Below are 15,238 nucleotides of genomic sequence, written 5' to 3' on the forward strand. Positions count from 1 at the left end.
AATTGTATTAATCAAAGAAGAACTATGACTTTTGTTGTTTAAAGTTAATGCATGAATTATAAAGAAGTACTAATCCACAATACCTTGGGTTTTGGAGAGGCGTTTGGCTAAGAATCTGTGCATCTGCCAGGATGTCCAACCACAGCTTTATCAGGCCCTGGCTGAGCCTGTTGTCAGAGAGCAGGTCTAGATTTGCATACCTGTCCATAATCTCCAACATGCTGGCCAAGATTGGAGTCACAGTGGACTGAAGACAGCGCCACAGCGTATGTCTATCAGTAAAAGACACAAAAGAAAGCTGCATGTGATCAAATCATCGACTGGAAATACGAAAGCACTTTAAAGAGTACACATAAAGTGCCAATCTTTCAAAATGTACATAGTGAAATTCTAAGATCCACAACTGGAACTGAATACCCAAAACAAATCACTTGATCCTTTTCCAGTTGCTTCATCTTTATTATTTACACGTTTTCAAGTCATCCTGCTAACATTTCTTTACCTCAGAGTTCCTCCCTCCTGCAGAGCCTGGCGTTTCTTGGCCTCTCTGCTCATCCACTCCTTAGGAGAGCCCATCATTACTTCTCTCTGTGCCATACCCTCTGCGAGTCTACTCAACAACACCTTCTGAAAGTGAGCTTTAATATAGTTGAAATCCATCAGAAACAAGACAGAAATGCAACAAGACTGATAGAATGTTATTTGCTCTAATCAAAGCCAGATGTTCTTATAGACAAAATGCATAGACAAACCCTGTCAAATAAATTCTGGCCAATTCTATAGTATTAATATACATAGAATTGGCCAGAATTTATTTGATCGGGTTTGTCTATGCTATGCATTTTTGGCATAGACATCATATTATCATCTACATTCTTACATGATAATATTTACCTGCAATTTGCACTTGACCGGTTCCAAGAAGAGTCAGAAGGATGTGCATCCGCTGCATGCTACGCGATGTCACACCATCGGGGTCCCTCAGCAAACCCACAGCTTTTTGGATACATGACCTGACTAAGGATAAGCTGTGGAGGTGGGCTTTATCTCCCTGTGCACAAACACAATTAAACGTATTTTACGCTAGCACAACACAAGGTTTATTTACATACAAACATTGAGACATTTGTATCTACCTCAGAGTCTTTTCTTTCCCTCACCGTTTCTCCATCTTCACGGTGTTCTATGTATTAAAGATCAAGAAGACAACATCAGCCTAGAGAACAGTGAAGCCACTGTCCTTCCCATTCGTAACACAACACTTGTTAATATCCAGAAGATGTACAGTTTCTACCTGACAGTGCAGGGATGAGTAGGTGGCTAATGAGAGTTCCACGGAAATCCAACAGGTTCAGGCTCATGTCCTCTGAATCCCTCAGGTCATCAATATGCACTGACTGCCAGACTCCTTTGATGCAAAAGATAAAAACATGGCTTTAATCCTGTTGTACATCATGTATAATGCAGCCGGCAAATAACTGTAATGCAATAATGATCATAATCCACTTAGTATTCACCTCCTTGGAAACCGATGTACTGCGATTGACTTGGGATCCTAGAAACCTTCACAATGAAAATCACCCAACAGGTCTGATGATTTAGAGACATCAAGTAATTCATGGTGCAATATCTGGAAGCAGAGGAAATCATAAGGACATCTGAAACACCTGCAATATCATTTTTTTCCACTGAGCATGCATAGAATCATATTGCAAATTTGACATTGAGCCCTACTTTGCTGATGCTATGAGCTCATCGCTGCAGTCGGATTCCTCGAGGTCCATCTGGATTAACACGATGTGAAGAGAGTGGCCAGCATTTTGAAGGAAGCCCCTGACATAGAAAGAAAAGTAAGATAAAGATTAAAAGACAAAAATTTAATTAAAAAGCGATGCTGCTGTTATCTGAACAGTTAGTACCGTATCTTGTTGCAGAAGGAGACCTCAGTGTCAAACTGGTGGAGTGAAAGCAGGAGGATCCTGTCCGTGTGCAGTCCTACAGCATGGGCTACAACCTTGACATCTAACTTGGTTAGCAAGCTGGAGAATGTCGTTATCTGTGCAAAACCACAAAGTGGACAGGTAAGTCAACATTTTTTTAAAGATTGTAAAGGAATTATGAAAAAACTAAATTGGAGTAATGGTTTGTGGCCTACCTCTAGAAACTTGCTGGACTCCTGATGCTTGTTCAGGCAATCTTGCAGGAAATCTTGGAGGCAGTGGTGATGCTGTTGCTGGAAGTACATTCTCTGGAGTTGTCCCTTCTCCTGGTTTGCTAAATCTGAATACTTGAGCCTCACCACAGCGTCAGGTGTGGCACAGTTCAACAAGAGACATTTGGCCAAATCGAAGACTTCTTTCTCGTTGTCCCTGGCAGACTGAACATCGTTTTCTGTCTCCATCAGTTCTTCACTCTGAGACATCACTTTGTTTGCGTCATCACAAACCTCAGTGGATTCATTTTCTATTGACTCAATTTCTTGCTTTGTTCCAGGATTCTCTATGTCCATCGCATTACCCAACTGATCATCCTCCTTATCAGTTACCTCTTTCTGTTCGTCAGAGTTTGATTCAGGTGTTTCGTTTGGTTGATCTTCTTCCAGTGAATCATCATTTTCATTCTGTTGATGTTGTCTTGCTGCACCGTCTTCAACTTTTTGTGCTCTCCTTTCTAGTGCTTGTAAGAGTGCGCTAGCACAGGCATCGCCATGGTAGCCAACAAAAATGTCAGATAGCTTGAAATCCACTGAGGCCTCACCTGAGAATTCCTTGACCCACTCTTTCAGTTTGTGGAGAACACTGTGTTGCCATGGTTCCAGATCGGTACTCCTATCCACCCTGTGTTTTTCAAGCCTATTGATGAGTGGCATTGGAAAATGTTCATAGACCTTCTTTTGATCCTCCACCACCACCAGTCTGAAGTTTGTATGGACACGACATTTGACTCTGTGGGAGCCAAGACCAAGATCGACGTATTGCTGGTTACTGAGGTAAACGTAGTACTGGTTCAAGGCATCGTACAGGCTTTCGTAAAGATTTTGCATGTTGAGGAGGATGACGGTACGGCCGGTCTCCATGCACGTTTTCACCCGGTTAACGTTACGGCAGATTTGGGCATATTGCTGGTCCTTTGGAAATCCCGAGCCAAAGACTATTTCAGGCGGTGGACAGTTTCCTTTGGGAAAGACTTCTTGCTGAAGAATATGGAGAGCTGCATTGTTGGTGGTCAGCAAAAGGAGGTAACGACTCTCCTGGTTGGTGTCATAGTCAAGATTCTTTTTCACCATTTGCAAGGTGCTTGGTCTGGGAATTTCTGTTAAGTTTTGGAGAACGTCTTGGAAAAATATGACTGGATCAAAATCTTCTGGCTGTCCACTGAAGTTACGCAAGATGGCCTCGACCAACTGTCCACCATCTGGCTCTTGTTGGGTTGATTTGACGATGGCAAAGAGCATTTTGACTAGGCTGTAATAATCCCTTAGACCAAAGAACTGATTCTTTGTGGTCTCATTACAGATCTTCAAGAAGGCCTTTGCCAAAGATGGGAACAGGTGTTTGATTTTCAGGAGAATTTGTTGGGAGGATGAACAAATTCCCTTGGCAGTTTCCACAAGTTCATCTTCACTCGGATCCCATCTCGACACAAATATTCCCCTGTTCATCTTTGCTGGGTCGAGAGCCCAGTTGGAAATGCCAACAAAGCCAACCTTCATGTGTGGATCTGGCTTATCATTGTCAATGCATCCATCCTCCAAGAGTGGATGAAGGGTCTTCAGGGGCATCTGAGGAGAATCTTCTGCTAGTCCTATCTCATCAAGCACCACCACGGATACATACTCATCCATGTTTTTGTCCTTCTGGAAACGGGCACAGTTCTTGAATGTCCCTATGATGCCCTCTGGACTTGAGTGAGGACTGCACTGGAAGGAGACCATATGAACTTGCTTGAGTTCCTTGAATAGTTCACAGTGGGAATTCTGGCCCTGCATGGCATCAGCAACCACTGTTTTAGCAAGCGACTTAGAGCTGCCTGGCTTGCCAACCAGAAAAAGTGGGATCCTGAGCTCGATGCAAACCACCATGAGAAACACATTCTCTTTGAGTGCAATGTTTTTGGCAATGGTCTCCCTTGTCTTTATGTTCTGAAGGAAGAAGTCTTGACAGGATGAAATCTGTTCCTGCAATGCTGTTGAAGAGCAGAGAGGATCCGGAAAGTACCGACAAATTATGGAGAGGTAATGCTCTTTGTTCACCAGAGACGGGTAGTAGCAGACTCCAACTGAAAGGGTCAAGCACTTCAGCGTTTTATTAGCCTCACTGAGATGAAAGCAGTCTTTAAAAAGGACGTTGCTATGCTGGTAAAACCAAACTAGCACTTTCATAGACCTCTCTACATCTCTGAGACTCACAAAACTGCACTCATTCTTCCAACTTCGCATGTATTTCTGGGAGGCTGCCAGCACATTTGAAATGATGTCCTTGCAGTTCACTGGCAAATGATGGTTGTCAACTTGCTTCTTGACAATCTGTTTGATGTAGGAAAGTTCAGTTGAATCACTCAACTGACCAAAGTCCCACACCAAAGAAGCCATGCTTGGAGGCAATGGGTGAACTCTGTACACCAGCTGTCTCAGAGGGACTTTGCCAAGGCGGTCTCTTGTTTCATCTGCCTTCACCCTGTATCCTAAACCTGCACGTTCCAAACGTTCCACCATTTCAGGTGAGTGCTTCCTGTAAGGATTGCAAGCAGCTATTATTTTCAAGCCACTGTCTGCCTTCAGAAGTTCCCCTTTCATTGTTTGGTCGCACAGAATTTCCTTGATGGCAAAAATGGCTTCTGTGGTGTTGCCTTCGTCAAAGAACAAAATGGTGTCTAGCTCGTGCATTCTACGATTCTTCTCAGCAAGTATCTCTGCCTCCCTCACCTTTCTGTAGATCATCTCTGCTGTAGTTCCACCATGTACCTTGACAAGTACCATGTTTGTAACTGGTCTTTCTTCCCTTTGCAGAGTGCAAAGGAAACGGACCAATCGGGTTTTTCCACAGCCGGTCTCACCCATGATGACAACTGGAATCCCACACCGGAATCTCATGTGTATAGCCAACATCTTCATCACATTGTCAGCAGTGAGCTCATATGTTGGGTCTGGATCAAATGTTTCGTCCATGATTCCTTTCTTTGCACCGACAACACATGAAATCCGTTTGATTTTGGCCGGCCGGGACAACTGATCAAAGTCTTCAGTGAGAGAGATCCTCTGCCGTTCCAAATCTTCAAAAAGGTTTTGCGTCATCACATTTTCTATCAGGATCTTGCCGCTTTTAGGATCAACTGCATTGAGTGTCCTTCGCCTCGGACATATGTTCACATTAAAGCCAAGGAAAGACATTGAGAATCGGTCTGCGTTAAAGAAAATGTATGGATGAGATTCATTTTCCCAATGCTTACGAATTGTCAGACGGGCAACAAGGTCATCCTCCAAACTGTTATCAATGTGCAGCATGGGACTTTCATCGGATGTGTTCAGAGATGGCGAGGCAAAATCTCTTGCCATTCGAATCATGAACTTTACAATGAAGCCCTTGAAACCAGGCAGCTGGTCAGCCAGAAAATCTGGATCACAGAAAATTGAGTTCTCACAGTCTTTCAGTTGCACATTGAGGAACCAGGAGAAGTTCTTCAGCTCAGCCCAAGATGGATCTTGCATTCCACAGTGTGACAGAAAATGATCGACACATTCCATGGGATTCCCTATTCTGGATCCTTCCTGGTACTTAAAACGATCCAGATTCTGATTGTTGCTGTAGAGCTTTAAGTATTGCAAAGGTCTTTGAATCCCCTCACTGCAAAACTCCTGCTCATCCATGAGTGGATCAAAAGTCTGTTTCAACCCCCCTCTACTGGCCAACAACTGCTTCACCTCTTTTGGAGGTCTACAATGGATGGTAGGAAGAATATCAAGAAGTCCAAGCTTCATCTGTGTGAGCAAATTAAACACATATTCATTAAATGAATTGCAGCCTGAGGTCATTTTTTATTTTGCATTTAAAAAAGGGCACAACCCCTTAATTTGAAACTTTCAAAATTCCTCAAGGACACAGATCAAACTGGTTTAATAATTAAACAATGTTTGCCAAATTTAAGGCATTACATTCAGAGATTTATGGGACCCCAATAGATAATGGAATATAAATGCATTTTTAAGCTTTTTTAAATGAATGTATTTAGTATTGTATTTAGTTTGGCATTTGTTAACCACCAAGAAAACAGTTTTTACCACTGCATGGTCAATAATGCACACTGCACTTGTGGCAGACTTTGTTCACTTATTTCTAGATGCTATAAGTGAGTGGTAAGTCATATGAAATATGAGAACATGCTGTTATTGAAAGCTTAAAAAGTTATAGGTTACCAGTCCTGTTTAATGTCTGAAGCTACGTATAACATGACATTCAAACTGAATTTTGGGATATTTTCTGATTTTAGTTATTTAAAAAAGAAGACGACATGAATACCTCTTTTGGCTGGTGTTGAGAGGGTTTGTTTGTTCTCAGGACCTCAACAGTGATCAAATGAGCAACATTTCTTCTCCAAAGCATGCCATGGCTGTCGCTCAAACAGCCCAGAACTAACAGATGGAACAGGAGCTCCTCCAGACCTGAACGAACCTGACAGGTAACAAAGCTGAATAAGAAAAAGACTCTCAAGTACAACCAACAACAGAACAAGTGATCCGTAGAGATAAATGCTTCATACGTACTCCAGCGGTGTCAATGTGCAGGAGAACAGGGTCCTGCTCTCTCAAGGGTGCCAGTTTTTCTGATAGACTTTTAATCAAGGAGTCTATATCAACACATGCCTCAATCAGTCTGATCCTGATATATTTTGATCTGGGAGATTTCTGCTGGAACTTCTCAAACAAACGATTCACATAAAGGGATTTCCCTATTGATAGAAAAACAGATGTACTCCATCAAGAAAAAAATTCCATGAATTTGAATATTGTAACTGAAAGCCTCTATGTGTAAAAAGTTACGTAATTTTGCCTTTAGGCATTTAACAAAACAGAATACAGTTTTTACATAACAAACTCTAAAATGATATTCTTGTCACTATTGTATAAGCATTTTGATAATGCCATGCCAATTAGGGTAAGGCTTACCAACTGCAGGGCGCACAGATGAGACTGTCCAGACTGAGAGCTGATCCGGAGAAACCTGTGCGACAGGGTTTTGTGGCAACATGTTTTGTGTGAAGTGGCGATGCAGATATTTCCTGGCAGTCTCGGCTGTTAGAGTCATACTAGCCTGTACTTTGTTATTGCTAAAGAAAGAGGGCACATATCTGTGCTGGTGCTCAACCGGACTGACTATTATCAAGCGATAATGCGGGTTGGCACTTCTCTCAAGACTCTCAAAGAGCTCCCCCAAGGCCACGCTGACATCATATCCCAGCAGCCCTGGATTGATAAGAGAGTATATCTTCTGCCAGTTCTGTGCGGAACCTTGGCCGAGAGCTCGGCGAAGAAAGATCTCTACCTCTTCCTCTGTGGTTTCCTCTCTGCAGACTAGAACCTCATCAGTAGATGGCAAAGGCTGATCTTGACTCTGCATGTAAAAAGACAGGACGGTGGTAAAAACTTCTGCACTGGGACAGAGCACAAGATTGGGCTTTCCGTCCTGGAGAACCAGCGGAAGGTTCCTGATGATGTGTTGCTGGTCCATTTCAGAGAGGCATGAGAGGAAGTGGGCCAGAGAGGAGATGTCCAAGTAGTCGTCGAGGTACCGTGGCATGTCGTTCTTGAATTTACACCAGAGTGTTTCCAGACTGTCCTCGTCGCCCTCTGTGGCACTGTCATCACATATCATGACACCGTCATCTTCATCCTCGGAAGAAAACTCCATCAAATCTTCCATTTTCTTTTCAGTGTGTCCTGGTGAAGCTGGTGTTAAGTCCAAAGAAGGAACAAACATCAATTGATCTTCATCGTCATACTCAACATCTTCCAGTTCCTCATGCTTTGTGGTCATACATGCAGCATTAGTGTAAGCTTCTCTGACATCAGTTAGATTGCACTGAGGCTTTATGGGGAAAAGTAAAAGCCATAACTGTGGAGGAACTGGTGCCTGCAGTCGACCCACTTTGTGTATCCAGTGACACAGGTACACCACCTGCTCAGACGTGTAGTGGTTCAGCAAGTTGAAGTTGGAGCGCATCTCACTGATGAAGGAGCGCCATTCCTTTTGGCAGCTCTCCATGGAGTGAGCCAGCTTTTGTAGCTGCTCAGTCACCTCGCCGTTATACGCCATCTCTTTACCCTTCAGGGATAAGAAGGTGGCTATGATGCACGGCTGCTGCTGTGGGCAGCACTGGACCTCAGCGCACCATTCCCTGAAGAGCATGTTGCCGGATGTTTGCATCTGAAGAAGGATGGTTCCCAGTCTCTGAACTCCTTCAAAAACCTACAGTACATGTGGACAGCAATGAAGACAATTCAGAAAACACACTTTGGGATTTAAGCTGGTATCTTTAGCTTTCTTTGGTTAAAGCTAAAACTACATTTTCTAACAATGTATCAAATAATTATATGATAACTTTTGAGTTTTGATTTCCTGCACATTTACTAAATGTTTAAGCCTCATCATTCTAATCAGTATAGTTTTTACAGCAGCAGCAGGCATCTGTTTTCAGTAAACTACTTTTGATAAAGTTAGTGCTAGCTGTTGACGAAATGGAAATATTTAGCAGCTACAGAGACCAATATTTCTTCTCAGAAGCTGTGCATAATGTTTCGTTGAAGTTAGTGGAGTCCTAACAACAAAGCACTTGTTATTCTTTGGCTGACAATGCCATTAAAGTTACTGTAAAACTACTTTGTATCAAAATATATACACCGTGTGCTACTTTAAAATGTAATTTCATCACTTAAGAAAAGACAGTATCTGTTGGATAAGAACATTTTTATCTAGCTAGCTTGATAGCTGTTCATATACTAGGTATACAACATCATGAGACCACTGTAGATGCTCTGCCATTTGTGTAGTTCAAACATCTACAGTATATGTAAATATTAACCTCTTGCCAATGTACGTTTCCACTGACCTCTGTGAACCTGTTGACTTGGTCTCTGCCGTGCTCCCCTTTGGACGACATGAGCATGAGTTTGTTCTGTAGCTCCAGCAGGTCTTCAAGCTTGTAGCTCTTCTCCTCTGAGTCCTTTTTCACGTTGACCTGCACCATGTTGTGTAGACATCTCTGCAAACAAGTGAAAATGATAAATATCTTAAATAATTTAAAAGTCCTACAAGGCCCCATGGAGGTGCACCGGCTTTGGAGACAATTTGATATAGTGGCCAAACAGTGGAATTACAACCTCTGTGTCTGTCATGTGATGTCATAGGGTTAGGAAGCTTGTCCACTTACCTTTTCTGTGTTGTGATCAGACCATCCTATGTGATAAACTCCATGAGCATTAATAGAAGAAGCCAGGGACAGAGAGGACTGCTCCACAGAGCCGTGGGTCTCCTTCAGGGCTTTCAGCCAGCTCAGCAAGCAAGTAGACTCTCTCTGGGGTGGGGGGGGAAACAGTGGCATCATTGTCACTCTGCCACAGTAACAAGGCTTTATGTTCTGCCTACCAACAAGGGAGAGGTCAATACCAATTTGTCCGGTAGCTTTTCATCTCTGTTTTGGGTCTCCCACACCTGCTGAGCACACTTCATGAACTCCTCAAAGCCAGCATCAGGGGAGAGGGAGTAGAGCAGAGGGGCGTAGCCCATCACTGCGTCATGGAAACAGGCCACCTGATCGATCTCTGTGTCGTTCTCTCCAGCAGATATGGAAGCCAGGTCGACGTACACCTTCACATCGCTCATATCTGTTGAGGGGGCAGAGAAGTGAGCAGGCAGGCATCATCTGCATAACTAAAGATAATTTAGATAATTTATGCCAGCGTCTCACTTTTAAGATGTTCTTTGACCCAGCTGACCAGAGTTTGGCTCTCTAGAAACTCTTCCAGACAGGCAGTGTGCTGCTTGGTGACTGTGGAGAGTTGGCGTTTGGCATGAAACAGATCATCGCTAAGGGAACCCAGGGCCCTCTGCTTAAAGGTGTCTTCTTCCTGTTAAACAGCCGTGCACATAATTCAAGAATCATACATTTTCTTTAAAAGAAAAGCACATTCAAGAGAAAAAGTGTTTGCTTCTGCTAGACAGATTTAAAAAGTGAATCAATACAGCAGCTGTTCATAATCTCTGGTGGTCAGTGTTTTGTCCACCAAATGTCACTTTTCATCTCCTGCTATTCTATTTTATATTTAAATGTACTTATATTGAAATGTAGAATATAAGAAAGTGACTATTATGAATAAAAACTAAAAAAATATAGAGAGCAGGGCTGGTGCTATGGACCTAGGGCTCCCATCATTGTAAGGTGTTGTAAGGCACTAACTTGTGTATGGTAAATATTAGTTTAACCCTTGTGTTGTCTTCCCATCGACCATGCAAAATTTCAAATAAAATCTTTTTTTTGTGACGTTTTTGTCACATGTAAAAAAAAAATTGTAACTTTTTTTTTTAAACCTTCGTCAAAAAACACTTTTTTCCAATGTTTTTGTCACTTTTTTCCAATTTTTCTGTTATTGTCGATTTTTCTGCACTTTGTTGACGTTTTTTTTCCAAAAAATGTTTTTCCAACGTTTTTTTTTTTTTTTCAAATGCTATAAAATTGAATAACACACCCAAATTCAATTAAAGTAGTGAACTGATTATTTATTTTACTTGTGAAGAGTAATGGTTTTATGGAACCATCCACGTTATGTTTTTGGACAATTTGGTTGAAAGAAACCCAAATTTCTGATATAGAAACTTTTTGAAAATGGGTCAAATTTGACCCGAGGACAACATGAGGGTTAAGCACACGTTTTTTTTCTTCTCTTTTGGGGACCGGATAGTTCTGCTTCATCCTCCTCAGCAGTTGTAAACATTAACAGACAAGGGGGGAGGCGGTGCCTTGTAGTGAACATAACATCTTTGTTTTAAGCTCTCTCTCGAGGGAAATTTGAATGTGCTTTTGGGGACCCTCTTGTAGCCAAGGGGCCCTACGCAGGCGCCTTAATCGCTTATGTGCCAGTCCAGCTCTAATCAAGAGAATGTTTTCTTTTGGCTAGCCCAGTGCAACTCAATTCCTTTGTTAATACTGTAATTAAAGTTTTTGTTAGATCACAAGACTATTACCATTTGGCTGAGAGTATCGATTTCCGTGAAGTTCCCAGAGAGCTTCATCTTTTCAGAAATTTTCAGCATAGCACTGGCTGCAGCCGCTGCCTGGTGGAGCTGTCGATACTCCTGGATCTGACCCAGTCTCCGCTCCACCCAGTTCTCCTCCGGTGTGAGTCCGGACTCACAAACTGTCTCTGACATCAGCCTCAGCTCCTTCTTCATTAGTGTCCCATCTCCCTGGTCGCCAGACTCAACCAATACCTGATCGATCTGCTTGAAAGTGATGTGTGCATTTGCGATGCCGACGCCAAGCTGGCAGAACTCTGTCAGCAGCGGCGTCCAGATGTCTTCGTAGATCTGTTTCAGGGAGACTGGAACAGGAGCGGAGCAGGGTTGCCTTGTTGACGCCAAAGTTGCAGCTCCCTTGACCCAGTAGGACAGAATCAGGTTGCTGTGATGCAGTTTGTGCATCTCACGGGCCATTTTCTGGGTATTCAAACCGATGTTGTACCAGAGGACGTGGGAAGGGCTCCCGTTTACCAGCTTCCCCCCAGCATCAAAGGACTGAACGCGCACCAGTTTGTTCAGGCCCACACTCTGGAGATCTGCACTGTGCTGCTTCTCCAGAGTCAACATCTCAGGAACTGGTTAAATGTTCAGAAAGAAAATGGCCCAAAAAACAAAATACATAATTAACTTATTGCAAAAGTGATCTAACTTAACATAATCTTAAACTTAAAAAATATATGGACAAAGCTTCCGTGAAGCCAAAAGTGAAGCCAATGCGGAAGCTCCTTAAAGCTGCATTATCTCTAACTTTCAGCAGGGGGTGACTCCACTGGCTCCAAAAATAAGTCTGTTTCTATAGAAGTCTATGAGAAAATGAGCCTACTTCTTACTTGATTTATTACCTAAGTAAACATTTTAATAATGAGTTTATGGACTCAGTCACCAGTTTCAAGTCTTCTTCAACACAGCATGATCTTCATTTAGTAAATGATGCTCCCATTTATTTTAAAACAGATGATAAAGCAGGGGATGCTTCAGGACCTGTCAATCAGGACAGAGGCTTAGCAATGCTAACCATGCTAAAACTGTGGACATTAAAATAGACCTCAACTTGTTTTTGGCTGTTGTCCGTGTTTTCATCCTAAACTTTGCCCCCCCTCACTGTGCATTTTCAACAACAAGTTAATTGAAATACGTTGGTCGCCTAAAAATGTATTGTTCAGCGTTCTGCCAACCAAGCTAGCTAGCTACCGCTAGCATTAGCTGGTAACTTAATGGAAAGTTTGCAGATTTATTAAAACTCCACTGGATAAGTCGCTTCAGAAGAGTTGAAAATCAACAACTTTCTCTCTTTAGCATTTAGCTTAGCGCAGCGCCATTGCAACCATAAACAACACCGGCTCATCCTCCCCAGCTCCACTCTCTCATCAAAATAATAATCACATCCACTAGCAAAAAACCAAGGTGGCGACGCGTGTATCGCTACACCCGAGGCTTCGAAATCGCAGTCCACAAACCAGTGGGTGAAGTCACGGATGCTACGTCCATTAGTTTTGCAGTCTGTGGACATAATTCAAATTGGTAATGGGGTTCTTTTTTCCGAGTTATACTAACCTGTGATGCTTTCTGCAACCTTTGCTATCATCTTTATCAGAGTATCCATCTGCTGTTTCCGCTCCAGGAAAACCTTGAGCTCCTTGTCTCTCTGAGCCAAAACAACGTCTGCATCGACAGGAACGCTCTCAGATTTGTTGTTTTTCTTGTCTGTGAAAGACATAACGACCACTTTTGTAGTAATCACAGAAGGCTGTTTGGGATGTTAATGCATGTAAAAGGTTCATACAATGTTGATGAAGTCTCTTAAACTGCTCCTTATGTTTCAGGCAGCTCTGCAGGTGTCCCAGGACCACGTGTCCCTGAAGCAGAGCGTCCACCAGAGATTGTAGTGCAGTCAGACAACTGTGGACAACCTGTCCTGCCGTATCGTCCACCTGGATCGACTTCCAATCACCTGGGCCAGAACAAAAACATTGTGACCATTATAACACTTTAATAGCCCAGAGTAAATAAGGAAATAAAAGCAGGAATGAATGAAATAAATGATGAAATGAAGTACTGTGAGACAGCAGGTGGTTGATGGCGGACTGTGGATCGAGCAGCTGGACTACAGGGTTGTGTCTGAATCGCGCTGCGGATTCAACCACAACAGCAGACAAGACAACCTCAGGGGGGGCCTTCCCCTTAGAAGTGAGACTCCGCATCAGGTCTCCCTCCTGCCATCTCTAAAAACAAGAAGGGATGATCATTTTTTTCAACTTTTACTATTATTTTGCTCTTAATTGACCAGCTTGGTTAGAGAGAAAAATTAACAACTTATGAACAGGGCCTGAAATTAACACCCGACAACGCGTCAAATGCGGGTGAATTTTGCCATTGGCGGGTGAACCTGTCAATCTACCTGCAGTTAGCCAATGAGAATGGAGTGATTCATTAGTTGTTTTTTTGCCACTGTTGTGCTTTCACATTTCAACCAAGTCTGCCTTTTTTCCTTGGATTTGAGTTCAAAAATGTGCCGGCACATCACTGGGGGTGACGAGGCTGGCTGAAACAATCGACAAACAAAAAGATGAGGATGACTCAAAGAAAATTAAAAGAAGACTTTTTAATACCAAGGGGGCGGTTGGCGAACGGCAAAGTTCCTGAGTGGCTGATTTATGCCAGCAGTACAAAACAAATGTACTGCAGTGACTGTCTGAGTTAAATCCATTTGTAATTGGGAATTTGTTGTTGTAATTTAACCTTTATTTAACCAGGTAAGCCGATTGAGAAGAAATTCTCATTTGCAACGACGACCTGGCCGAGACACGGCATAAAACGTGCTAGACAACATATAGTTACAGAATAAAAACTGTAGCAGTATAACTGTCCGTGACAGGGGGAAATCAATAAATTTAATATATATATATCCTAAGAGTTATTGATTATATTAATAACTTTGTACTTCTGCTGCTTGAAATGTTCAGAGAATTTGCTGTTGTGCCGAGTGCAAAGGTATTCTCTATTCATGTTTACTCTGGATGTGATTAGGACAGTCCAGGCCTGTATTGACACGTTTCATATCCGTTCCTGTTGATTCCTTGCCTCTTGGGCCTATGATAGCCTCACATCTGTTTCTGAAAATGACAGCAGCTAGCAAAATTGACAGTTATACAACTAATTTGGCAGGCATATTGGATAACATCATATTAAGTGTACTGTTACATTGTCCACCCTTGTACAACCTGTCAAGCCTAGTGTTTTATTGGAGGGGGAATAGTTGGTGGAAGGTATAGTGCAGGTAAGCAGAGTTATTTATTTAAATGTATTATGTAATCCTGGTAATGTTTACCAAGAGGTTTTAGTCCAACCCTGCATACAACCTCTAGAGATTCATGTAAATAGACAATACTGCACATTTAACTCAAAATATTCTGTGTATTGTACGTCGTATTGTGTATTCATAACAAGTTCAACAACGATGCTCGTGCATTTCCTGTATTTCACCTTTATGAGGCAAAGAAAATGGCCTTGTAAAAAGCCTGTGTGGCATGTGTGTGATTTTAAATTCCACCTGCCAGTGGCCGGAGGCAAAAAAAAAAAGTTAACATCAGGCCCTGCTTATGAACATCTGGATGCACAATCTCATTAACAGACATATTTGCCCTGAGTAAGCATGGATGATTGTTGAAGGTACATCACATGACGTGTGAATATTAATGTGTACCTGGCAGATTGCCTTGATAGCAGACTGACACAGCTCGTCGAAACAGGTCTGTACAACATCGCCACTTTTTCTTATAGCTGCCAAGGATGACTCAAGGCAGCAGACCAGTACTTTATCCTCGTCACTTGCCTGGGAAGACAACAGTTGAGACACGCTGTAAACGGAAAGCATTTCTCTGCTGCCACTAGATTCCAGGGATCTCTGCTGTTCTGAGTTTGAACCTCAGATGTCACTAAAACAAGACGAA

At 42.5% G+C, this 15,238-nt stretch overlaps 1 protein-coding gene across 4 annotated transcripts in view; it reads right to left on the reverse strand.

The window, feature by feature from the left end:
- rnf213b (ring finger protein 213b) overlaps nt 1-15,238 on the reverse strand; it is a 59,744-nt gene that overhangs the window by 37,928 nt on the left and 6,578 nt on the right. For 3 of the 4 annotated variants that reach the window (XM_039787765.1, XM_039787764.1, XM_039787763.1), the window contains exons 11-31: nt 14,992-15,120; nt 13,345-13,510; nt 13,072-13,239; nt 12,843-12,992; nt 11,235-11,863; nt 9,961-10,120; nt 9,660-9,877; nt 9,424-9,567; nt 9,103-9,255; nt 7,163-8,462; nt 6,761-6,945; nt 6,516-6,668; nt 2,156-5,977; nt 1,920-2,056; nt 1,735-1,833; nt 1,518-1,630; nt 1,295-1,408; nt 1,137-1,183; nt 895-1,051; nt 503-638; nt 84-272 (exon numbers count right to left, since the gene is read on the reverse strand). In XM_039787765.1, the coding sequence (XP_039643699.1) occupies nt 84-272; nt 503-638; nt 895-1,051; nt 1,137-1,183; nt 1,295-1,408; nt 1,518-1,630; nt 1,735-1,833; nt 1,920-2,056; nt 2,156-5,977; nt 6,516-6,668; nt 6,761-6,945; nt 7,163-8,462; nt 9,103-9,255; nt 9,424-9,567; nt 9,660-9,877; nt 9,961-10,120; nt 11,235-11,863; nt 12,843-12,992; nt 13,072-13,239; nt 13,345-13,510; nt 14,992-15,120 (8,369 nt within the window). The remainder of the gene's footprint in view (nt 1-83; nt 273-502; nt 639-894; nt 1,052-1,136; nt 1,184-1,294; nt 1,409-1,517; nt 1,631-1,734; nt 1,834-1,919; nt 2,057-2,155; nt 5,978-6,515; nt 6,669-6,760; nt 6,946-7,162; nt 8,463-9,102; nt 9,256-9,423; nt 9,568-9,659; nt 9,878-9,960; nt 10,121-11,234; nt 11,864-12,842; nt 12,993-13,071; nt 13,240-13,344; nt 13,511-14,991; nt 15,121-15,238) is intronic. The other variant, XM_039787766.1, reaches the window with a different exon arrangement.

This window comes from Perca fluviatilis, chromosome 21 (assembly GCF_010015445.1).
Source record: "Perca fluviatilis chromosome 21, GENO_Pfluv_1.0, whole genome shotgun sequence".
NCBI lineage: Eukaryota > Metazoa > Chordata > Actinopteri > Perciformes > Percidae > Perca > Perca fluviatilis.